Source organism: Panthera tigris, chromosome C1 (genome assembly GCF_018350195.1).
Source record: "Panthera tigris isolate Pti1 chromosome C1, P.tigris_Pti1_mat1.1, whole genome shotgun sequence".
Lineage (NCBI taxonomy): Eukaryota > Metazoa > Chordata > Mammalia > Carnivora > Felidae > Panthera > Panthera tigris.
Window position 1 is genome coordinate 62,856,939 of NC_056667.1, and position 26,584 is coordinate 62,883,522.

The window sequence follows — 26,584 nt, forward strand, 5'->3', positions numbered from 1 at the left end:
TACTTCAGAGTTTACCAGATCATTCTTGTTTCCTAAATGGACAAAAGTAGACGGAAGACCAGCTGTTGTTCAGTAACTGTAAAGAGTAGGGCTGTTGTCTTTTCAAATACCTTATTTCTACAATTCCATCTCACTAGATGACTGACTTACATAATCCCATCCCAAAGGCCCAAGATAGGGAGATTATTCTTTTCTTAGACAATGAAGTATCTGGAATTCAGGGCATACATTCAATAAACTGCAGAATTCATAGTAATTTAGCCCAAAAAATATATTTACAGACTGGTTAGGGCCCTATTTTTTGTCAATGTGTGCATATTTTATACAATTTAATATTTTTGACTTTATTAAATTTTAAGCATTCTAAGTACATACTAGCAGCGAGATATTGAAAAAGTTATAATTTGGTTGGCATACATGCTTGTTTGAAATGTAATTGTAAATTAGTGTTAGTATTTAAATTTGATACATGTTAAACATCCCATTAGACTACTTATATTACCTATTGTCATGTTTTAGAGAGTACCACAATATTTTAATTTGACCATTAGCCATTGTTTTAATTCAGTCTTTGAAATGAATTCTATTTTATGCAGTCATTCATAAAAGCAGTTAGATAATTTAGGCTTGCAGCAAATATCTAAAAGTTCTTGAGGATGACAAGGGTGTGGCACATGGTCTGAGAAGAAAAGGGAAGTAATAATAAAAGGCAGAAAGGGAGCAGGCAGTAGGATAAAAAACAGGCAAGCAGAGACAAGTACAGAGTATAAAATATGCAGAATATCATTTCCTTAAATGTATTAATTTCCCTTTAGATTTAACCCCAATATTAGATTCCATCAGACTTTTAAGAAATTTTTCATGATTTAGATCTTTTGCTAAAGAAACTGTAGCCAACTGATTAATCCCTTTTATTTTATTTTAGGTTTAGAACACTGAAATAAAAATAGGTTTATATCTTCTTAAAATTAAATTACTTTTTCTTCAGTCGTTTTGTGTGTAGCTGAAACATACAAAACAAATTAAATGAAGATATAATTATTATGTTATGGTACTATAGAATAGAAGTGAGTACTAGGGAGACCATCCATTCTTTAATTTTAAGGTCTATTTGCTTTTTTTCTTCAGTAACTTTTCACTTTGCCTTTCTCTAAAATTATAGATCATTATCTCATAATCAAGCTTTTTAAGATAAATGTTCATAACGTAGCAAACTCCTTTAATTTCCGCCTCAAAGCCATTCTTTTAGTCTGTCCTACCTTTCTCCTCACATAAAGCAGTCTCTTTCAAGTCTAGGGTTAAAGGATGTAGAGTAGAAGGAAATGGCAGCTTATCCTCATGCCTGGGAGTCATGCATTTATTTTTAAATTTACATACAGTAAAGTTAACTCTTTTTTGTATAAAGTTATATGAATTTTAGCATATTTATGGCTTCATGAAATCACTACCATGATCAGTTTCTTCATCAAATACTGAACAATTCCTTCACCTTCACATCATTCCCTTAGTATTGTCCTTTTTTTGTCAGATCCTTCCCTGACCCCTGACTTTAACCCAGCAATCACTGGAAATTAAGCATTCCATCCCAGTAGTTTTGTTTCTTCCTTAATGTCCAACAAATGGAATCCTATAGGGTGGAACTTTTTGAGACTGGCTACTTTTGCCCAGCATAATGCATTTTAGAATTTGTCCATGTTGTTGTGTTCTTTTATTGCTGACTAGTATTTCATTATTTATATGTGCCATAGTTTTACCTGTACACTCATTGAAGGACAGTTGGGTTTCCAGTTTTTGGCAATTATGAATTAACTGTTAAAAAACATTCATGCATAGATTCTTGTGTTAGTGTTGTTTTAATTTACATAGGTTAAATAGGAGTAGAATATGTGTTTAACTTCATAAGAGTTCCCCAAACTGATTTCTAAAGTGGCTGTTCCATTTTGCATTCCCATCAGCTAAGGATGAGAATGTCCCACATGTTCTGTAGCACTTGGTTTTATCAGTTTTTTTTTTTTTAATTTTAGTCATTCCAATAGGTATGTAATTAGATAGATACCTGAGTATCTAGCTGAGTAATATAGGTGAGTAATTAGATTTTAAAGCTATTCTGATAATTCTTTAGCAAGCAAAAACTAGTCTGACCTTTTTAACCAAATTAAATCACTATTTTATATGCTAGTGTTAAAAAAATATTCAAATGTTAATAGTGTGTATGTAGTATGAACTTCCTTTGTGCATATTTATGAGCTTAAAATATGCTCAATTATAATTAAATGTACTTTAGTTAAGTGTATAAATTCAATCCTGTAATGCATTTGTACCTCATAGGAATGAAAATGGAAGGAAAGGAAAAACAAATGATCTGGTTATATTGCTACTTTGCTATTTCCATTCTATTCTTTAGAAGTTTAAATCACACAGTTGGTTAGCTATAGGATCAGAATGAATACTCTTTTCCTATAAATTGTCAAAATTTTGATAGTCCCCAGATTGCAAGTAGACAGTGAAAACAGCTACTAAGTGCCATAATCTACTAGAATGGATCCTAAAATACACAGTGATGAGGTGGGAAACAGATTTTAATTGTCAAGAACTATTAAGATATAACTGTGTATGGTAATAGATGGTAACTAGACTTACAGAATAACTCTGTCATATACCAGAAACTAATATAATGTTATATGTCAATTACACCTTGATTAAAAAGAAAAGAACTGTGAAGGGTCTGAGATTTTTACCTTACTTACAAAGTAGCAGTTTAGCTTATGACAATTTTGTGTTTGCTGTCAGAAGACAAAAGAGTTTTGGCTCAGAAACAAAAGACTTTATTGCTAATGGCACATGATGCAGCATGAGCTTCATGTTTGTGTTGGTTCCAGGTATCCCCATCTTCTAAGACATGAAGTGGTCTGGTTAGATATGTACACAGGGGATTTATACTATGGCTGAGAAACTCCAAGCTAGGGAAACTCTTTTATAATGAGCTTCTAGCAAACCTGCTCAACCTTTTTTTCCAGAGGAAGACATTACCTTTGTTATGCTAGACACTGAGCAAACCTGCCTCTGTTCAGAGAGAGACCCTGTCTCTATCTTCCAAGGGTGTTTATTATACACACATCCTTAAACAGGTAGTCAAGTATAAGGCAGGTAATACCTCTGCTCATAAGACAGGCAGAAACATGAGAGACCCATGGAGAATTGTCTCCCAGTTTTCTTCTGTGTGTTGCAGCAGTTTGACCACATAGTTATACAGAGAAAAGTCTAGTATCCTCCACACTCAAAAATAAATAAGCTAAAAAATATTGCAGAATACATTTATTTTTTAAAGTTAAATTTCTTTGTAACCAAAGAACATACAGACTTAATTAATATTTTCGTTCTGACATCATATTGGATAAAAATTATTCTTTGCTTTCTTTGTACCAAATTCCACATAGTTTGGGGGTGGGTGAAATGGGTAAATGTAGTAAAAAGGTACAAATTTCCAAGTATAAAATAAATAAGTCCTGGGGATGTAATATATAGAATGGTGGCTATGGTTAATAATAATTGCATATTTGAAAGTGGCTGAGAGTAGATCTTAAGTGTTCTCATCACAAGAAAAAAAATTGTAACTATGTATCATGATGAATGTTAACTAGACTTATTATGGTGATCATTTTGCGATATATCCATATATTGAATCATGTTATATACCTGAAAGTAATCTAATGTTATATGTCAATTATATCTCAACTAAAAATATACTACTGATATAGTATTTAGAAGTATCACATACCAAACACCAAAGCTCAATATTGTTATTTGAGTCTAGTTATTTCTAAATATTACACATTTCTGTCATCCTGTTCCTGACCCCCACCATTTATTGGCTAATTCTTCACCTCGTATTTTTTGTGACAAAAAAGGAATCATAGCTTAATTTCCTTGACTATTCCCTACTACCAAGCACAATATTTTATTTGCAAAGGAATTTAATAAATACTTGTTGATAGGAATGCACAATATAAAATATTACCTAGCTTAGAAGATACTAAGCATAGAAGCTTCAGAACATTAATATTATTAGACCAAAATTTCCATAAATAACAAGAATGATTTTTTTTAATTTTTTTAATGTTTATTTATTTTAGACAGAGACAGAGCGCAAGCAGGGAAGGGGCAGAGAGAGAGGGAGACACAGAATCAGAAGCAGTCTCCAGGCTCTGAGCTGTCGGCACTGAGCCCGACGTGGGGCTCAAACTCACGAACTGTGAGATCATGACCTGAGCTGAAGTCGGACGCTCAACCGACTGAGCCACCCAGGCACCCCACAAGAATGATTTTTAAGAACAGATTAAAAAGGTAAATCTAAAATATAACAAAAAACATATAATTTGTTCCACTATATAGAAAGGTAGAGCCATATATTGATTTAAAGTTGATTTATTTAGAGTGTCATGTGAAATTATATTTATAAAGAGTGTGAGTGGGGGAAAAGGGAAGAGAAAAAAGGGGGGTGAGAGAAAGAGAGAGAGAGGGAGAGAATCCCAAGCAGGCTCCATGCCCTGTGCGGAGCCCAAATTGGGGCTCGATCCCATGACTCTGGGATCTAACCTGAGCCAAAATCATGAGTCAGATGCTCAACCGATTGAGCCACCCAGGCACCCCAAAATTCTATTTCCTTTTTTTTTAAATGTCCATTTATTTTTCAGACAGAGAGTGCAAGCAGGGAGGGGCAAAGAGAGGGAAATAGAGGATCAGAAGCAGGCTCTGTGCTGACAGCAGACAGCCTGATGCAGGGCTCAAACTCATGAACTGTGAGATCATGACCTCACCCAGAGTCGGGCGCTTAACCAAGTGAGCCACATAGGCGACCCTCTAATGGAATATTCAGTGCAATAAGAATTTATATGAAGTTAATAGTTTATTAACTTCTAAACCATACAATGGTGAGTACCTTAAAGAATTCAGGACACAGATGTGTATTAACTTTCTAAATTCAGGTAGTTCTGCAGACGAACTGGTATTAGAAGTGAAAATATTCCATTTGGGAGCATATTGTTGGTCAATAGTTGAGCCCTGATGGTTATTCTGCAAAGATGTAATAGTTCACATGGATCTTTGTATCTTGTTGAAGGAATGTAGTCCAGCCAGTTAGAAATAATTGGACGTCTTCCTAAACTTAGTTGTGTCTGAAGAAAGGAGAGATATTTTAATTTTGTAACATTAATTATTGGTTAGTTCAAATTATCAATATTTTTATTTTGTATTTAAATTCAGAAAATAGGGGCGCCTGGGTGGCTTAGTTGGTTAAACATCCAACTTCAGCTCAGGTCATGATCTGACCTGAGTCAGTTCATGAGTTCGGGCCCCGTGTTGGGCTCTGTACTGACAGCTCAGGGCCTGGAGCCTGCTTCTGATTCTGTGTCTCCTTCCCCTCAGCTACCTCCCTTGCTCACACTTTGTCTCTGTCTCAAAAATAAATAAAGATTAAAATAGAAATAGATTTTAAATTTATATAACCCTTATATTTTTTCCAAAGCATTTTTCCAAAGTATTTTTATTCCCATTTTACAATGATATATAAGGTTTAAATAATATGTCTAAGGACACAAAACATAATTTCTTACAACTATGAATCTGTATATGTTTTTCATTTTAGACAAATCACACACTTAAGTTTTATCAGCTTTTCCTTCCAGAGTAGTGTTGTCAACTTGGCTATACACTGAATTATCTAGGGGATTTTAAAATATACCAACACTCAGATTTTACTCCAGAAATATTCATTCAGTTCATCTAAGGTTGGGTACAAACAACATAAATTCTAAAAGTCCCCTTAGGTGATACTATTGTAGAATACTGCTAAACCATGAGAAGTCCTGATAGGAGGCTTAACGAAATGAAACAATACATTTTAAGTTTTAGTTAGGATATCCCTTTTAAAGATTTACTTCTAGAAGTCAAATGCTAATGCGGTTGACTTAGGAGTAAAAGACATTGCTGTATTACAGAGATATTTCTCCAATAGAACCTACACCCTACAGACTATATGGTACTTTTATTTAAAAGATATATGAGGGGCACCTCGGCGGCTCAGTCGGTTGAGTGTCCAACTTCAGCTCAGGTCATGCTCTCACAGCTCTTGAGTTCAAGCCCCACGTGGGGCTCTGTGCTGACAGCTCAGAGCCTGGAGCCTGCTTCGGATTCTGTGTCTCCCTCCCTCTCTGCCCCTAACCCACTCACATTCTGTCTCTGTCTCTCTCAAAAATAAATAAACATTAAAAATAAATAAAGATATATAATATTTTATTATCTATTCAATAATCAGCTAATTAAAGAACGGTATATGCTTAGCACTGAGCTCAGTGCTTGGGATCATTGCTAAGGTATGCAAAATAGTCTCTGCTTATAAAACTGAGGGATAGATATTTTTTAAAAAAAATTTTAATGTTTATTTTTGAGAGAAAAAGCACACATGTGGGGGGGTGGGGAGGGACAGAGGCAGAGGGAGACAGAGAATCCAAAGCAGGCTCCACCTTGTCAGCACAAAACCAACATGGGGCTCAGACCCATGAACGGTGAGATCATGACCTGAGCCAATGTCAGATGCTCAGCCAACTGAGCCACTCAGACACCCTGAGGGACAGATATTTTCAGTTGCACAAATATTTTAAGCCTTTATATTTTTATTTCTCAGCATGTGATTGTGAGAAAAAAAATCTCTCATTTTAAAATATTCTTCAAAAGGGTCTATTAAATTTTTATTTTATTGTGTTAAGACATAGAAGTCCTAATGAACACAGGTTGTTATGTAATTAGAATATAATAATACATACCTACTTAGTAACTACTAAAACTATAGATTTAACTTTTTAAATGATTTCATATTTAGAAGACAAAATTGTAAAATAAAGGGCTAAAATTATTTCATATTTAGAAGACAAAATTATAAAATAAAGGACTAAGGTCTGAGATAATTTAGATTTTACCTATTTTTAATTTAAAAGCCTACACTCAATGATTAATCTTTCACTGGATATAGTTCATAGATTAGAAATTAACTTCATTCTTGTCTCACAATTTAATCTTAAAATTGATCAATATTTGAGCCCACATGCAAAGAACAGTATTTTGCTTACCTCTATTTCCCTAATTGAAATGGCAGAAAGCACTCTGGAACATAGCTGTAAACATGTTTTGGCATCTTCCTGGATGTCTACTAATTCATGATCAACCATTATTCTCACTCTTGAAGGGTAGAGCAATATTGTTACCACAATGTTGATAGGGTTTTTTTTCTCTTTCTAGGATTCCATATTGCAGGAGTATTTTTAAGATAGTAGATTGTCTTGTCTGAGCTACATAGAGTAGAGGTGTAATACCACTTAGTGGGCTTGGACAGTATACTGGTGTGAAAGTTCTGTGAATCAAACAAACAAAAACTTCATTGAATACAGAATTAAGAAACGTGGTAAACATTTTTTCTTAACAGTAATGGGAAAATAATAATATTATCTTAAGTATTAAATGTCTTAAATAACTTTTAACGTAACTTTACCCTTATATATGACTTAAAAATATATTTATTTATTTTGAGAGAGAGAGAATCCCAAGCAGGCTCTGCACTGACAGAGCTGTATCTCATGAGCCATTAAATGATCATGACCTGAGCCGAAATCAAGCTGGACCCTTAACCGACAGAGCCACCCAGGCGCCCCTACCTTTATGTATGTCTTAACAAGGGTTTTTCACTCTATGAATCTAGACCAAACTGTAAATTAAAAAATAAGAAAATCCTTATTACACATTTAAACTTTGAACTTGTAAAAACAAACAAAAAAAGATTTAAATGTGTGGAAAGTGTTTACTTTTAGTAATAGCAATTTTGTTTCTCATTGGAGAAATCCATTGTTACTAGAACCAGTATTATAAAAGTCATGTAGCTCTGGAAAATTTAAAACAGAAAAGGGAAAAAGGCTTTTTTAAAATTTCACTTTATTAAAAGAACACAATTTTTTTGTTTGCTTTTCTTCTTGATCATATATCAGTCGTGAATTGAGTTTGGAGATTAGATGAGAAAAGAATAAGTGCAATTACCTTAATTCTATTTTTTTATTCACTTTATTTTGAGAAGGGGGGGAGAGAGAGGGAGGGAGGGAGGGAGGGAGGAAGGGAGGGAGGGAGCGATGCAGTAATCCCAACCAGGCTCTGCACTGCATGGAGCCTGACTCAGGGCTTGAACCAACAAACTGTGAGATCATAATCTGAGCCAAAATCAACATTTCGAAGTCAGACATTTAACCAATTTAGCCACCTATGTATCCCCTATTTTTTTTTTTTTTTTGCTTTAATAAAATTAGAGTTGGTAATTGCAGGTAGGTTTAAGCAATGAAAGTTTTATATTTTTTTTTTTTCTAATTTGAGGTAGTCTTTGCAATTCTTTCAGTTAATGGACATTTATGTTTGCTAATCAATTGGTCTCTATATGTAGATAGGACATGGTATAACCAACTACAGGGGATTTTATATATTTGTTTAAAGTTTATTTGGAGAGTGTAAGTGCATGCTAGAGGGGGAGGGGCAGAGAAAGAGGGAGAGAGAGAATCACAAGCAGGCTCCCCACTGTCAGTGCAGAGCCAGACTCGGGGTTTGATTTTATGAACCTCAAGATCATGACCTGAGTTGAAACTAAAAGTCAGGTGCTTAATGCACTGAGCCAGCCAGGCACCCCCACAGGGATTTTATATTATCAAGCCTTGATTTGGCCAAATAAAAATAACTTATAGGACTAAAGAAATGGAAATTTCATTCATGATCTTTTGTCTCTGGAATTCTCTTGATTGGTCTAATAAAATACTAATATGTTTTGCAGAACAGCACATAAACTATAAATACTGGTTTTGGACAACTATATAGAGCAAGGAAAGCATTATTCAAAATGAGGAACTTAAAGATCGCATGTACTTAATAAGGGAGGCAACATGGTATAATGTGGTAGACAATGGAGATTTAAGGGTTCTAGATTTTAGGTTTTGATTCTCCTAACTAGCTCTATGGTGTTGGGTCAGTCCACCTCCCTGAGTCTTTGTTTTCTCATGCATTTATGTATTCATTTGTTCATGATTAGTTAATTTATTCAACACTTGATTTTCCAGAGTGTACTGAGTACTAGATATACAGAGATGAAAGTTACAGTCCTTCATATCAAGATGCTTATCATAGTCTAGTAAGGAAAATGGATAAATAATTCAATAATACAACACAAAATGATAATTGCTAGGATAGAAACATTCTTGTGTGCTATAAAAGCGCTGAAGGGGAGCGCTTTACCTGGAATAACAATTATTTATAGGTTATCCTGGAGCTAAGATTTGAAGGATTAGTGGGTATTTATCAATGAAAAGATTGGAAGGAATGTTTCATTTATAAGCATAAAGCAACACTGGAGGATTATCATACCTGAACTAACTGTATAAAATGAATGTTTTGTGTTTGATAAGTTCTCTGGTTGAAGTGTGTTTAGAAGTCCTAAATACCTCCCTTGTAGTAATTCCCAAGGAGCTCCAGGAGAACCATTTGAAAATCACTAGACCAACCAGTTCATCTCCAAAGCTTCACTGAGTCTGGAAATGCCAAGATTTTGTGATTTAAAAAAACAGTGTGGTGTAGTAGAGAGTAGTATATTAGAAATTAAAGAGTGGGTTTTTGCTGTAACTCTGCCAGTGATACTGAATATATGCTTCTAAGTTCTGTATGTAAATGTGCACATGGGAATCATCTCCAGATCAGTATTGCCCTGGACATCTCATCTTTTTCACACATACTTCCAATATGTATCTCAATTTGAACTCCTAAACTACTTCTCCTTCTGCATTCCCTACCTTGCTTATTGGTACTCACTTTCCCAAAACTATTGCATGCATCTTTTTCACATTGATTTGTATGGTCTCGCCCTCCCTTTTCAATTCTGGGACAAGTCTTGATCATCGTATAAGACTCTAATAAACTCTTGTGAAGATTTCTTTGATGACCTAACCTTCCTCTTTATGTGACACTTTGTATATTCCTCCATTAAGCCCATATCATTTTGGACAACTTGTTTATTGTCTCTAATCTTTCATTTTCTCATCTTCAAATTAAATAGGTAAGCAAGATGAGCAAAAAAAAAAATCTTCACAAAGGCAACAATTTTTTGTCTGGTTAATCCACTATTATATCCCAAAATTCCTATAATCTTACCCTAGAGTAGACATTTAAATATTTATTAATTGATTTTTTACTATTATTCAGAAATATATATATATATATATGTATATATATATATATATATATATAATTAAATTTATTTGGTGGTTTCTGGATCTAACAAGACTTTTAGTGAGGCACAATTATTTCCATTTTTCAAAGACAATCTGATTTATTCATCTTGCTCTTTTTTTAAATCTTTTTTGATGAAGTATAATTGATATATAACATCATATTAGTTTCAGGTCTACAAAATAATTATTCAATATTTGTATACATTGTGAAATGAATATCACAATAAGTCTAGTTACCATCTGTCCTCATGAAAAGTTATAAAAATTTTTTTCTTGTGATGAGAACTTTGAAGATCTACTCTCAGCAACTTTCAAACGTGATAAAATGTTATTGACTATAGTAATCATGTTATAAGTTACATTGTCATGAGTTATTTATTTTAAGCTGGAAGTTTATACTTCTTGACCCCCTTACCCATTCCACCTACCCCTAACCCCCCTTTACTCTAGCAACCATCAACCTATTCTGTGTCTATAAGTTTTGTTTGCATGTTTGATTTGTTTTTTAGATTCTGTATTTAAGTGAAATCATATGGTATTTGTCTTTCTCTAACTTATTTCACTTAGCATAATACCCTCAAGGTCATTCCATGTTGTTGCAAATGACAAGATTTCATTCTTTTTTATGTCTGAGTCATATTTCAATGTGTGTGTGTGTGTATCACATCTTTTTTTTTTTATTTTAGTTAATTAATATACAGTGGACTACTGGCCCCTTAGGAGTAGAATTCAGTAATTCATCACTTACATACAGCATCCAGTGCTCATCATCACAGCAAGTGTCCTCCTTAGTACCCATCACCCATCTAGCCCATCTCCCACCCACTTCCCTCTGTCAACCCATAGTTTGTTCTCTGTCATTAAGAATCTCTTGTGGTTTATTTCCCTCTCTTCTCTTCCCCCCAACTTCCCTTATGTTCATCTGTTTTGTTTCTTAAATTCCACATATAAGTGAAATCATATGGTATTTATCTTCCTCTGATTGACTTATTTCACTTAGCATAACTAGCTCCATCCACATCATTGCAAATGGCAAGATTTCATTCTTTTTGATGGATGAGTAATATTCCATTATCTATCTATGTATCTATATTTTCTATATCTATGTATCTATATATCTGTATATCTATTTCTCATCTTCTTTATCCATTCATCAATTGATGGACATTTGGGCTCTCTCCATAGTTTGGCTATTGTTGATTATGCTGCTATAAACATTGGGGTGCATGTACCCTTCAGATCTGTATTTTTGTATCCTTTGGGTAAATACCTAATGGTACAATTACTGGATCATAGGGTAGTTCTATTTTTAGTGTGCTTTTTGTTTGTTTGTTTGTTTTAAGTTTATTTATTTTTGAGAGAGAGAGAGAGACAGATGAGCAGGGGAGGGGCAGAGAGAGGGGAGAAAGAGAATTCCAAGCAGGATCCACACTGTCATCATGGAGCGTGATATGGGACTCATGACCTGAGCCAAATCAAGAATCAGATGCTCAACTGAGTCACCCAGGCACCCCTATTTTTAGTTTTTTGAGGGACCTCCATGCTATTCTCCAAAGTGTACCAGTTTGCATTTCTACCAACAGTGTAAGAGGGTTCCCCTTTCTCTGCATCCTCACCAACACCTGTTGTTTCTCGTGTTGTTAATTTTTGTCATTCTGACATGTGTGAGATGCTATCTCATGGTTTTGATTTGTGTTTCCCTGATGATGAGTGATGTTGAGCATCTTTTCATGTGTCTGTTAGCCATCTGGATGTCTTCTTTGGAAAAGTATCTATTCATATACTAACCCATTTCTTAACTGGGTTATTTGGTTTTTGGGTGTTGAGTTGTAAGTTCTTTATAGATTTGGGATACTAAGCCTTTATCAGATAAGTTGTTTGCAAATATTTTCTCCCATTCCATAGGCTGCCTTTTAGTTTTGTTGATTGTTTCCTTCGCTATGCAGAAGCTTTTTATCTTAATGAAGTCCCAGTAGCCCAATAGTTCATGTTTGCTTTTATTTTCCTTGCCTTTGGCAATGTGTCTAGTAAGAAGTTGCTGTGACCAAGGTCAAAGAGGTCACTACTGGTGTTCTCTAGTATTTTGATGGTTTCTTGTCTCACATTTAGGTCTTTCATCCATTTTGAATTTATTTTTCTGTATTCATTACTTACATACAGCATCCAGTGCTGAAAGTGTTCCACTTTCATTGTTCTACATGTCAGTGTCCAGTTTTCCCAACACCATTTGTTGAAGAGACTCTTTTTCTTTTGTATGTTATTTCGTGCTTTGTTGAAGATTAGGTGACTGTATAGCTGTGGGTCCATTTCTGGGTTTTCTATTAAGTTCCATTGATCCATGTGTCTGTTTTTGTGCCAGTACCATACTCTCTTGATGACTACAGCTTTGTAATATAGCTTGAAATCTGGAATCCTGAAGCCTCCAGTTTTGTTTTTCTTTTTCAGGATTGCTTTGGCTTCAGGGTCTTTTGAATACATCTCCTTTATCCATTCATCCATCGATAGACATTATGTTGTTTCTATATGCTGGCTATTGTAAATAATGCTGTCATGAACAAAGGGGTGCATGTATCTTTTTGAATTTGGGTTTTTGTTTTTGTTTTGTTTTGTTTTGTTTTTTTCAGGTAAATACCCAGAAGTAGAATTGCTGGCTCATATGGCAGTTCTATTTTTAATTTTTTCAGGAACCTCCATATTGTTTTCCATAGTGGTTGCACCAAGTTTCATTCCCACCAATACTGCATAAGAGGTTTCCTTTTCTTTATATCCTTGACAACACTTGTTAATTTTTGTCTTTTTGATAACAGCCATTCTGACAGGTGTGAAATGATATCTCATAGTTTTGATTTGCATTTCCCTGATTACTGATGTTGAGCATCTTTTCATGTGCCTGTTAGTCATCTGTATATCTTTCGAAAAATGTTTCTTCAGATCCTTTTCCCATTTAAAAAAATTTTTAATGTTTATTATTATTTTTTTTAACTGGGAGAGAGAGAGAGAGTGCAAGCAGGGGAGGGGCAGAGAGAGGGAAACACCGAATCCCAAGCAGACTCCAGGCTTTGAGCTGTCAGCACAGAGCCTGACCCAGGGCTTGAATGAGCTGTGAGATCATGACCTGAACTGAAGTCGGATACTTAACTGACTGAACCTCCCAGGTGCCCAATCCTTTACCTCTTTTTAATACAATTTTAAAAATTGAGTTGAATGAGTTCTTTATATATTTTGGATAATAACCCCTTATCAGATATATCATTTGCAAGTATTTTTTCCTATTCAGTGGGTTACCTTTTTGTTTTGTTGATGATTTGCTTCACTATGCAGAAGCTTTTTAGCTTACTTTTGCTTTTGTTGATATTGTCTTTGGAGTCAGATTGTAAAAAATATTGCCAAGAATAATGTCAAGGAAATTACTGCCTGTGTTTTCTTCTAGGAGTTTTGTGGTTTCTGGTCTTACATTCAAGTTTTTAGTCAATTTTGAGTTAATTTTTGTGTGTGGTGTAAGACAGTGGTCCAGTTTCATTCTTTTGTGTCTGACCAGTTTTTCCAACATCATTTATTGAAGACACTATCATTTCCCATTATATAGTCTTGTCTCCTTTTTCATAAAATTAATTAACTATATATGCATGGGTTTATTTCTGGGCTCTCTCTTTTGTTCCATTGATGTATGTGTCTGTTTTTATGATAATGCCATACTGTTGTGATGTGATTATTATCTTTTTAATAATAGTTTGAAATCTGGGAGCATGATGCATCCAGTTTTTTTTTTTTCTTTTTCAAGGCCACTTTCACTATTCAAGATCTTTTCTGGTTCAATACAAATTTTAGAGTTGTTCTAATTCTGTGAAAAATGATATTCAAATTTTGATAGGGATCATATTGAATCTGTAGATTACCATATGAACATTTTGATAATATTGATTCTTCCAATCCATAAGCACAGAGTATCTTTCTACTTATTTGTATCTTGTTCAGTTTCTTTCATCAGTGTCTTATAGTTTTCAGAGTACAGATCTTTCACCACCTTGGTTAAATTTATTTCTAGGTATTTTATTCTTTTTGAAGCAGTTGTAAATGAGATTGTTTTCTTAATTTGTTTTGCTGATGGTTCATTGTCAGTATTTAAAACCACAACAGATTTTTGTGTATTGATTTTATACATGGCAACTTTACTGAGTTTGTTAGTTTTAACTACTTTGGTGGAATCTTTAGGGCTTTGTAAATGAAAATCATGTCATCTACATATAGTGACAGTTTTACTTTTTCCTTTCCAATTTGGATGTCTTTTAATTAATTAATTAATTAACTTACCTACCTACCCACCTACCTACCTAATTCTTCTGTCTACGACTTTTAATACTATGTTGACTAAAAGTGTTGAGAATGGGTATCCTTGTCTTGTTCCTTATCTTAAAGGAAAAGCTTTCAGCTTTTCAGCATTGAGTATGATGTTAGTTGTAGGTTTGTCATATACAGTCTTTATGATGTTGAGGTACCTTCTGTCTATACCCACTGTGTTGGGTTTTTTAAATCATAAATGGATGTTCAATTTTTCAAATGCTTTATCTTCATCTATTTAGATGATCATATAATTTTCATGCTTCATTTTGTTAATGAGATATTTTATGTTGATTGATTTGCAGGTATTGAACCATCTTTGCATCCCTGTAATAAATCCTACTTGATCATGATGTGTGATCCTTTTGATGTATTGCTGAATTTGGCTTACTAATATTTTATTGAGGATTTTTGCATCCATGTTCTTCAGAGATATTGGGCTGTTTTCTTTTATTATTTCTATTTCTATTATTTCAGTTTTTATTTTTATTTTCAGTGTCTGTGTCTGGTTTTGCCATTAGGGTAGTACTGGCCTTGTAAAATGAGTTTGGAAGTGTTCCCTCATTTTCAGTTTTTGGAAGGGTTTGAGAAGGATAGGTATCTAATCTTCTTTGAATATTTAGTAGAACTCAAGTAAAGCTTCTGGTCCTGGACTTCTGTTTGTTGGGAGGTTTGTGATTATTGATTCAATCTGCATACTAGTATTTGGTTTATTCAGGCTTTCTATTTCTTTATGATTCAGTCTTGGAAGACTGTTTCTAGGAATTTATCCATTTCTTTTAGGTTGTTGACTGTTGATGTGTAATTGTTCATAACTATCTCTTATGATCCTTTGTATTTCTTTGGTGTCAGTTGTAATTTTTCTTTCATTTCTGACTTTTTTATTTGGACTCTTCCTTGATGAATCTGACTAAAGTTTTGTCAGTTTTGTTTATCTTTTCAACGAACCAGTTCTTAGTTTCATTGATCTTTTTTTGTTTTATTTTTAGTTTTTATTTCATTTATTTTTTGCTCTGATATTATGTCCTTCTCATAGCTTTGAGCTTTGTTTTTCTTTTTCTAGTTCCTTTTGGTGTAAAGTTAGTTTATTTGAGATTTGTCTTGTTTTTTGGTTTTGGTTTTGGTTTTTTTTGAAGTAGGCCTGTATCACTATAATCTTCCCAATTCGAACTGCTTTTGCTGCATTTCATTGATTTTGGTAAGTTGTATTTCTATTTTCATTTATCTCAAGGTGTTAAAAAAATTCTTTTAATGTTTATTTGTTTTTGAGAGAGAGAGAAAGCATGAGCAGTGGAGGGACAGAGAGAGACTCCAGGCAGGCTCCAGCAGCACAGAGCAGCACAGAGCCCTACACGGGGCTAGAACTCCTGAGCCATGAAATCGTGACCTGAGCTGAAGTCAGATGCTTAACCAACTGAGCCACTCAAGCGCCTTTCTCAAGGTATTTTTTGATTTCTCCTTTCATTTCTTTGTTGACACATTGGTTGTTCAGCAGCATTTTTTTTTTTTTAAGTTTTATTTGAAAGAGAGCTCATGAGCATGGTGGAGGGGCAGAGAGAGAGGGAGAGAGAATCCCAAGCAGTCTCTGCACTTGTAGCACAGAACCTGATGTGGGGCCTGAAAGGTGAGATCATGAAAGGTGATATCATGACCTGAGCTGAAGTCAGACAATTAGCCAACTGAGCCCCCCTGGCACTCCAGTAGTACATTTTCAAATCTCCACATATTTGTGATTTTTCCAATGTTCTTCTTATAATTTATTTATAGTGTCATATCATTATAGTTGGAAAAGATGCTTGATATGATTTCAGTCTTCTTGGATTTATTGTGATTTGTTTTGTGACCTAACATAATCTATCCTGGAGAATATTCCATGTGTACTTGGGAAGAATGTATATTTTCTTGCTTTTGTATACAGTGTTCTCTGTGTGTGTGTGTGTGTGTGTGTGTGTGTGTGTGTGTGTGTAGTCCATATGGTGTAATGTGTCACTTAAGGTTGATGTTTTCTTATTGATTTTGTGTCTGAATGGTCAATCCATTGATGTAAATAGGGTCCCTTTCTATTGTTTTACTGCTGTCAATTTTTTATATATGTTTTATGTTTAGATCTCTTATGTTGAGTGCATAAATATTTACAAATGTTAGATCTTCTTTTTGGATTGGCCCCTTTATTTTTATTTAATGCTCATTTTTGTCTGTTTTAAAGTCTATTTTATCTGATATAAGTACAGCTACCCTAACTCTTTTGTGGGGGAGGGTTTCCATTTGCATGAAACATTTTATTCCATCCCTTACTTTCAGTCTGTGTGTGTCCTTATACATGAAATGAGTTTCTTGTAGACAGTAAGGTAGAGGGATAGTGCAAAGATGGTTGGTACCTATTTGTGCTGGCACTAGCAAAGTAGATGGTGAATGCTGAAAAGATGCCCGCTGGTACCTTTGCTCTTGGAGAGTCTCAACAGGTTTCTGCCCCTCTGGCAGATAACTTAAGGTTAGCAAATGAATCTCCTTCACATATGCTCTAGGCATTTTTCAATCTGCAACTTTTGTACTTGGTCCCAAAGTGAATGAGTCTGCTTGTGAGTCTGCTAAGAGTGGAATCTCCATTCCCTACAGCCCTATTTCTTCTGGACATAAATCCTGCTGGTTTCAAAGCCAGATATGTTGGGAGTTCATCTCTCCAATGCAAGTCTCAAGGGTTGGAGTGTCTGATGTGGGGCACAAACCCCTTTCTCTTTACAGAGAAGCTGTGTTATTTGTGAGATCCCTCTCGACTCTTCCAGTCTGTAAGTCAACGTGTTGGGGGTGGGGTTTTGGCAAGACGATGTCTCTGCTTCTTTTACCCATCTAAATGTGGCCTGTTAATCTTTCGTTGTGGAGGATCTGTTTGGCTAAGTTTTGGGGGTTTTTTTTCGTTTTTTGTTTTCAGGGGGAATTGTTGCATATGTAGCTGTAGATTATGTTGTATCCACTGGAGGAGATAGTTTAGGATTCTCCTACACTGTCATCTTGAACCACCTCTGATCTTGCTCACTCTTAAGATATTTGACTAAGAATCTTGTAAGTATAGGAATTCAGGGGATTTACAGGACAAAGATAGCACAAGTGGTCCTGGTTAAGATTTAGAGATATTAGTTGATTTTAAGTCATTAATACTGATACTACCTTTAGAAGATATTTTAGACCACAAATGTTGAAAACATAACTAAAACTCAAATAGGTTTAAAATGAGATTTAAAAGTCTAATCTGTACCCAAATGACATGATTAATCCTCATGTTTAAAGAGCATGTTACTATAAACCAAAATTTGCTTAATCTGTACTGACAGTTAATTATGGCAATACTTATATGGATGGAGTAAGGCGAGCACAGCAAGAATTAGTTTTTAAATGTGAAGTTAATGAACTGAACCCTCTGTGTCTGAAAACCTGTCATATATGCTTATTAAATGGGGCATAATATTTCCATATAGACATGCAGAGAATGATTCAGTTTTATAGCTATACTAATTATTTCTACTTTTTCCTACTCCTTCTCCTTTAGTTTTTAGCCACTAAATTTAAGAGATGCTTCTCTATAATAATCTTATTTCTGATATTTAGCACAGTTGACTTTCTTGGAGCTACGTTTTGTCCTAACTTAGTAAGGCTGTTTTCACCAAGCTATCCACCTGCCTCTTTGGCTATTCCTTGTCAATGATCTTTTACTGGTTCCTCTTTCTTTCCACTTAACATAAGTAAAGAAGATATGGCCTTTTGACTAATTCATTTGATTTATGTTCTTAGGCAATTTCATCCATGACCATAACTTTAATTACTGTCTATTAACTTATTCAACAAATATATATTGAATGCATATTGTATGCCAAATACTGTTTGAGGTGCTCGGGATATGTGAATGAAAATAATAAAGATGCCTACTTTCCTGCTTGTATTGTAGTGAGAGAAAACAGACAATACAGAATAGACATCGCAGAAAAGCAAATTTTATAATATGTTAGAAGACTTGATAAGAAAAAAAGTAGAGCAGTGTAGGAATTGTGAAAGTGCTGGAGGGTGTACTGAGGGTATTTTCCAATTTTAAAATAGGATGATAAAAAAAAAAAAAAAAAAAAAAGGATGATAGGAGAGGGAATTACTGAGAGATGACATTTGGATGAAGAATAAGGAGATCAAGAAATTGACCACTTGGATATTTAAGGACCCTAAGGCAGGTGAGTGTTCCTGGAGTGGTGAGGGAAGAGTAAGGGAGCCAGTGTGGCTGAAAGAGTGACAAGGCTGAGGAGTAGTAGGAAACAAGAACAGAGATAATGGGATGCCACATCATGTAGAGCCTTGTAGATCACTGAAAGGACTTCATCTTTTACTCTAAGTGGAATGGAGGAGCCATTGGAGATTTTGAGTAGAAAAGCAATGTGATCTTATATTTGTTGAGAATTTATTCTGAGATATGAGGAGGAAAATTACTTGGTGCCAGCCAATAACAGTAGAAATAGTCAGATTCTGTATACTGTTTGAAGGTAGAACCAACAGATATCCTGACATACAAGATGTGGAATGTAAAAGAAAGAGACTCAAGCATGACACTATCTAATCACCTACTGCTTATCTGTACCTGGATATCTCTTAGGTAATGCAAACTCCTGTGTCCCAACCTGGCTTTTTAGATCCTTTGTAATAATCTTGACAGGTTTGTGGTATGACCATTGTGGTAGACTGAATAATGCCTCTCAAAATGGCAAAATGGATTTTGCAGATGTAATTAAGATAAGGATCTCGAGGGGTGCTAGGGTGGCTCAGTTGGTTAAGCCTCCAACTCTTGATTTCAGCTCAGGTCGTAATCTAATAGTCTGTGAGACTGAGCCCTGCATTGGGCTCTGCATTGAGAGTAGAGCCTGCTTGGAATTCTTTCTCTCTCTCTTTCTCTCTCTCTCTCTCTCTCTCTCTCTCTCTCTCTCTCTCTCTCTCTGTCTCTCTCTTTCTGCCCCTCCCCCCCCATCAAAATAAATAAATAAACATTAAAAAAAAGATGGGAGATAATGCAGGTGGACCCAATGAAATCACAGGGGTCCTTACAAGAAGTGTCAGAGAACAGTAGAAGCAGAGCCAGTGAAGGAGTTATGACTCTACAGTGCTGACTTTGAAGATGGAGGAAGAGGCCATGAACCAAGGAATTCAGGCAGCCTCTAGAAGCTCGGTAGGGAACAGATTCTCCTGAAGAGCCACTAGAAAGATTTTAGCCCAGTAACCTCATTTTGGGCTTCTGACCTCCAGAACTATAAACGAATACATTTGTATCATCTTAAGCCACTGTGTTTGTAGCAATTTTATTACAACAGTAAGAGGAAACTAATACAAACATCAACCAGTCTTAAAATTTAGAAATCTGAAATTAACACTTCTCTCTTTTTGATGCTTCTTTTCTAATTACAATGTTTTGTTATTCAACTTAAATTATTAAGTTGAATTATTTCTTCTTTCCCCTACTGCTATTTAGTTTAACTTCTTATTATGTTTTACCTGTACTGTTATGGTATCAAAGCATAGCCAGGAGTTGGAGAAGATGGTGGCAGAGCAGAATTAGTTCTTTCCCCCAAACTATTATATACACACGTAAGCTAAGTTAGCATGGGGTGCCCATTATGCAAATTCAGTTTCAAGCAACTTCTCTAACCATCTACACCTTTTTGATAAGATTACTTTCCCCAACCCTTTTTATATAGAAGGTCTGGAACTGCCATTGTGCCGGAGTATTTGAGCAGCCTTCTGACTGGTCTCCTTGCCTCTAGCCCCTTCCTACAGTCTAGTCTTCAAATGGGAGCTGATGAATCTTTTCATACTACAAGTCTGACCTTCACTAGTTAGGCATCACTCATGGTGTAAATTTCAAATTCCTTAGTATGGCCTACAAAGTCCTGCAAGCTTTCACTTCTAGGCTTCATATCCCACTACTACCTGATTTCCTATCTCACCTTCTAGCAATTGTCCATAATCACTGGATGCAATGTGTTGTTTGTGTCTCCTTTGGTTTTAGTCATCCTGCCTCTGCCTAGATTACAATTCTTCAAGGGAAAAGAACAGAAAATTCCCTTTCATTTTTTAAAAACCAATTTAAGATATCCTACCTTCTAGATAGCCTTGTATCTACTCCTCCACAGTAGTGTTTAACAACTTGTTTCTCTGTTCTCTCCACCCGCACATGCTTTTGTGTTTGCATTTATGGTATAATTACAATATTTATTGTTCACTTACTAGTCCGTGAGCTCTCCAAAATCAGGATATATGGCTATTTTATTTTTCTATTCCCATCAAATAACACAGGTGCTTGGCACTTAGAAAATTCTTAATAAATGATTATTGTTATTTTAACTGAATGACATCATCTCTCTTTAATCACTTGTAGACTGTCATACAGTGGCATTTAGATTAATATTGCAGGTTTGTTGTAAAAATGAACAAACTTAAGTTCCCTTCCCTCATTAGTTCTATCTCCTCCCCTTCAAGGACTTATTCAGACACTTCATTATTATAATAAGAAAATTATCATATTGGAGTGTATGCAGAGGAGGGTGACCAAAAAATGATGCTGCTTTAGGAATAAAGAACAACAGATAATAGGAAACTTAAGATATTCATTTTGGGGACATATTAGCTGTGTTCAAATATCTGAGAGATCTTCATGTAGGAGAGAAATAGACTTTGTTCTCTATAGTTCTGGGGGCAGAACTGGAGAAATGGAGACAGATTGCAATGCACTATGAGGAAGAAATATCTAATAACGTTGCATAAAAAGTTCACTTTTTCATTCAACAAAATCTTGATTGAGCACTTTCTGTGTATGTACATAGTTCTTGGCACTGAGGATTCAATGTTGAGGAAGTAGTTGAGATTTTTTCCTCTCATGGAGCTTACTTTTTTTTTTTAATTTTTAATGTTTACTTATTTTTGAGAGAGAAAGAGACAGAATGTGAGTGGAGGAGGGGCAGAGGGAGAGGGAGACACAGAATCTGAAGTAGGCTCCAGGCTCTGAGCTGTCAGCACAGAGCCCAATGCAGGGCTCAAACCTGTAAATCATGAGATCACAGACCTGAGCCAAATGCTTAACTGACTGAGCCACCCAGGCACCCTTCATGGAGCTTACTTTTAATGACAGTGGACAGTGAACAAATCAGTGGGGGTGTGTGTGGGGGGGAACCAGCAGCAGCAAATGAGCATATAGTGATCGATGTTGTGTAGAGAATTAAATAGTGTTATGATATTTGAATGAGTGGCTTCTTTAGAAGGTGTGACCACCTGTCTGAAGAGATGACATTTATACTGTGTTCCAGCTGATAAAAAGGAACTAACCATTGGAAGAACTGAGTGAAGAAATTTCCAGGCAGAGGGAACAGTTTTTTTTTCAATTTTAGTTTTTTAAATTTGAACATAATTGACATACAATGTTACATTAGTTTCACGTGTACATCACAGTAACTCAAGTTTATGCATTTTATGCTATGCTCACCACAAATGTAGCTACCATCTATCACCATACAATGCTATTACAGTATCATTAACTATATTCTATATGCTATGCCTTTTATTCCTGCGATTTATTCATTCCATAACTGGAAGCTTGTATCTCCCAGTCCCCTTCACTCATATGACCCATCCCCCTATGCCCTTCCCTCTGGCAACCATCAGTTTGTTCCCTGTATTTATGGGTATTTTTCTGTTTTTCTCTATTCATTTGTTTTGCTAATTAGATTCCACATATGAGTGAAATCATATGATATTTGTCTTTCTCAGTCTGACTTCTTTCACTTGGAGGTAAACAGTTACTACAGGGCCTTCAGACAGGAATGAAATTGAAGATTTCAAGAAACAAAAGGGTCTGTATGGCTGGATATAGTGCTCAAGGGGAAGCATGAGATTGGATTTGGTTGACATAGTGAGAGGTCAGATCATGTAGGGCTTTTAAACAATGGGTATTGAGTTTGAATTTTATTCCACTTGTAGTGGGAAAGTTTTGGAAGATTTTAAGCATAAGTGGCATGACATATTTCAGTTTTTATAAGGTTTCCACAGGGTTCTGAGTCAAGAATAGATTACAGAGTTTGAGAGGGAAGAGTGAAAGCTGAAAGACTCGAGCAGTCTATAGCAGTTGCCTAGGCAAGAGATGAATATGGCTTCACCTAGGTTAGAAATGGAGGAAATGAAAAGATGTTTAGCTAAGAGGGATATGTTTTAGAGACAGAGTCAAAAGTACTTGCTGATGTGTTGGTGAAAGAAGAAGAACCAAGAATAAATCCTGGATTTCTAACTTGAGCAACAGGATAGAACAATAGGGGCCATTAATCAAGTGGGGAATTCAGGAGAAGGAGCAGGCTGACAAGGGGAGAATGAGTTAGATCGATGTTCTGTTTTATTTCTGTTAAGTTTGAGGTGACTTGTGGAGATGTTGAATAGACAACTTCATATAGAAGGAGTCTGGAGCTCAGAGGAGAGGTCAGGGGTGAAGATAAAGACTGAAGAGTCATTCACATATACATATACATATACATATACATATACATATACATATACATATACATAGTATTTAAGTCCTGGGGCTGGGTAAAATCTTTGAGGGAAAGGGTATACCTGGGAAAAAGAAGGGGCCCTGGGCAAAGGGATGGTTTACCTCATGAAATAGTTAACTCACTACTACTAGAGTTGTTCAAGCAGAGATCATATGAGCATCACCCAGGGATGTTTGATATAGAGTTGCTGCCCAGGGTGAAGGTTTGCTAATGAATTCTTAGATCCCATCTGAATCTGAAATTCGACGATACTGAAAGATCCAGATGATGTCATGGTACATAGAATTGGCCAGTAATGTGTTTCACCTTGTGGATGCATCTAAGTTAGAATTTCTTGATTTTAAAACTGTCACTTAAGATACTTGTTAATGGCACTGTATCATATCCCACTGTGTGTGTTTCTTTCATTTTCCTTCTTCCCCTTTTGCCTTCTATTTAAAACACTTTGAAGTTTTTCTTCTCTTCTTCTGTTTTACTCTATTTTTCTTTCCCATGAGCCTACCAGGGATATACATAGGCATTACTTGGCCCAGCTATGGACACTCAGTTTTAGAAGCTGCTGATCTTTGCTATAGCTAAATATAATGGTCCTTAAAGCAATCAAAAAATACTGTTTGGGGATTTTATTTATTGATATTCCAGACTGCAGCTATCAGATTATGTACTTGGGTGATCATTAAGGAAAGCAATCTAGTGATTCTCCAATACCATAGTGATACCCAATCAAGAGAACACCTCTGCTTCAGGCAGAGTCTAAATTGGTTGAGTCTTTAACTGATCTTATCTGTCTTGTTTTTCACTGCATTCATACTCTATTCATTGTGCCTAGCTAGTAGAATGCCTTATGCATAGTATGGTGGTAGATAAATAATTTATTGAATGAATGAACAAATGCGCATTTGTTATAATCAAACTAGTACCAAAAACTGAAGAGTATATTGGAGTTAGTACAAACTGAGTAACTTTACAATACATATTATGGACTTTACAAAGAGGTCACATTGAATATTATATTCTATAAGATCCTCGTTCATTAGCTAGATTGACATGTTCAGACTATGTGAAAATTTGGTTCTCCGACAGACTTAATCAAGTATTTAACTTGCTTTGTGCTCAATTCTGGAGAATTTGGAGTCAAATTTATCAATGCTTAACATACAAATAGGGAATTATTATGTTATTAACTATTACTAAGTGAATGTGTGTGTGTGTATTCTGAATTATACTTTGAAAGTCATTTTTTATATGTACTAGATAGATACGCATTATCGGTATTCTCAAGAAGAGATCACAGTATTACCCCAAACAATGTCTTTGTTTAGTTAGAGAAATCTAAGTTGTCTAACATGCCATTACCTTGAGCACTAGCATGTAGACTTTATAGAGCAGAACCACTAGTAATTTATTGGTACATAGTAATGTACATATAGGGGAACATTTATTGAACAAATAATGAGGAGTGTACAAATGGATGAGCAATCAAGTTAGGATTCCTTATCCTTATAGCCACCAGTCATATTTATTTTAGAAAAAAAAGAAGTAATCTTCCAAAGAGAAATTTTGTTCTTTTATGGTAAAAACATGAGATTATTACCTCCATATCAGTGCCAGGTTACAACTTCTATCTTGAACATAGTTCTTTGTTTTCTTGAGAAGCAATTCCACAAAGTCAGGATTACCCTTCCTCGCAAAAACCCAGTACAGAATAGTATTCACACATATTTCAGTAAATTCAAGATTAAAATTCAGTTCAAAACGGTATCCTGATTTTTCCACAAATGCAATATAGTCTGAGAGTAGTATGTCAAACCCATCCAAGTCGACATACCTCAGAATTTTTGCCAGGGTTCTGTAAATCCTAGGTTCGTAACAGTGATATCCCCAGTGACCCAAAAACTGCAAGGATGGTCTTTTAACAATTTTGTCAATGAGATTGCAGAATATATTGCTTCTTGGACAAGAAGTCTTATGACATAATTTGGAAGATTTACTCATTGCTATTTAAGGCAACAGTATAGAAATCAAATCACAGGAGGTCATACTGTAATCCTTCAGTTACATATTTTGGTAATGTGGTAGGCTTTACTCCACAAACAGGAAGTGCCCTTTAAACTGTAGCCACAAAAATATCATATGAAATATTACCATAAGGTACTGGATGACATCACAATAGATGGTGATCTGTCATCAGCATAGGTCAGGAATTTGGTATAATATATGTAACTGGTGACATTTGAGAGGGACATACTGGATATACATGGCATGTGTGGCAGCTAAGATATAATATTTTTAAGTCTAAAACTTTAGCTCAAGCCAGTATGTATGTTTATGAAGTGCTGAAAATACAGTCTATAAATTAGACAAAATAATAGTAATAACCAGGTTGATTATTCCTTTTAGGTTGTCATGTTTTGCATGAGTACTGCATTCTCACTTAAACGTCATAGGATGTTTTCCTTATTTTATAGTTGAAGAAACTGAGACTTAGGAAGGTTAAGAGACCTGCCAGAAGGCACTGTATTAATTCTCAGAGAGAAAAGCTGACATACAGTGTTAAACAAAATTCAGAAACTTTGTTTTAGAATTTAAAATTTTATAGATATTGTTCCTCTATAAATTAGGCAGAACATATACAGTTTGTACATTAAAGGTATATCAAGCTTGTTGTGGCATCCTTGTTCCAGGAAAATAAAGGGGAAATATGGTTGTTTTATCACTGTTTAGTAGTTTATGCTTTGGCCATCTTTCTGTTAAATTTAATAACCTTGCATGTATTTATTAGCAATTTTAAATGTTTTCTTTATCCTTCTCAACATTTTTCTTCTTTAAATCACAGAAAATAATGTTTCTTTAGTAAAAGGAAATTATAACTTTGGGTTTACTATAATATACTTCCACTAATACTGCATTTAATTCTGTAAGCTCTAAGCTCTCCCCAGGATAGCAGGAAAAACTAGTAACTATTGTCATCTTTCTGAAAACCAAGAGTTCTGTTATTTTCCTTTATTGGCTTTCTCTTTTTATTCTCTCCACTTCAAAAAAAAATTTTAAACTGAACTATTTTTTGCTGATTTCTTAATACTATACATAAAGGTGGTAAAAAATGGAAACATTATAGAGCCAGTGAAAATTCTTCCCTGAGATAATCATGTTAGCAGTTTTATGTATAGTCTTTCAAATATTTTTATGCTTATATATATAAATAGATATATTATTATATACCTTGTTCTTTTTACACAAATAGAATATTGTACATAACTGGTTCTATGAGCTCCTTTGTATTTATATAACAACATATCATAGGTGCACCTTTGTATGACCATTTATTATAATGGGTAACTCTTATGTATTACTTACTATGTATGAGGCACTGTTTTAAGT

At 34.9% G+C, this 26,584-nt stretch overlaps 1 protein-coding gene across 1 annotated transcript; it reads right to left on the reverse strand.

Moving 5' to 3' along the window:
• Positions 1–4,887: 4,887 nt before the first annotated feature.
• ASB17 (ankyrin repeat and SOCS box containing 17) lies at positions 4,888–25,311 on the reverse strand. Its single transcript, XM_007079235.2, is given in 4 exon segments — positions 4,888–5,174; positions 7,125–7,280; positions 7,282–7,405; positions 24,798–25,311. Coding segments are annotated over 4 exon segments (888 nt in total). The 5' UTR covers positions 25,199–25,311; the 3' UTR covers positions 4,888–4,967.
• Positions 25,312–26,584: the final 1,273 nt, after the last annotated feature.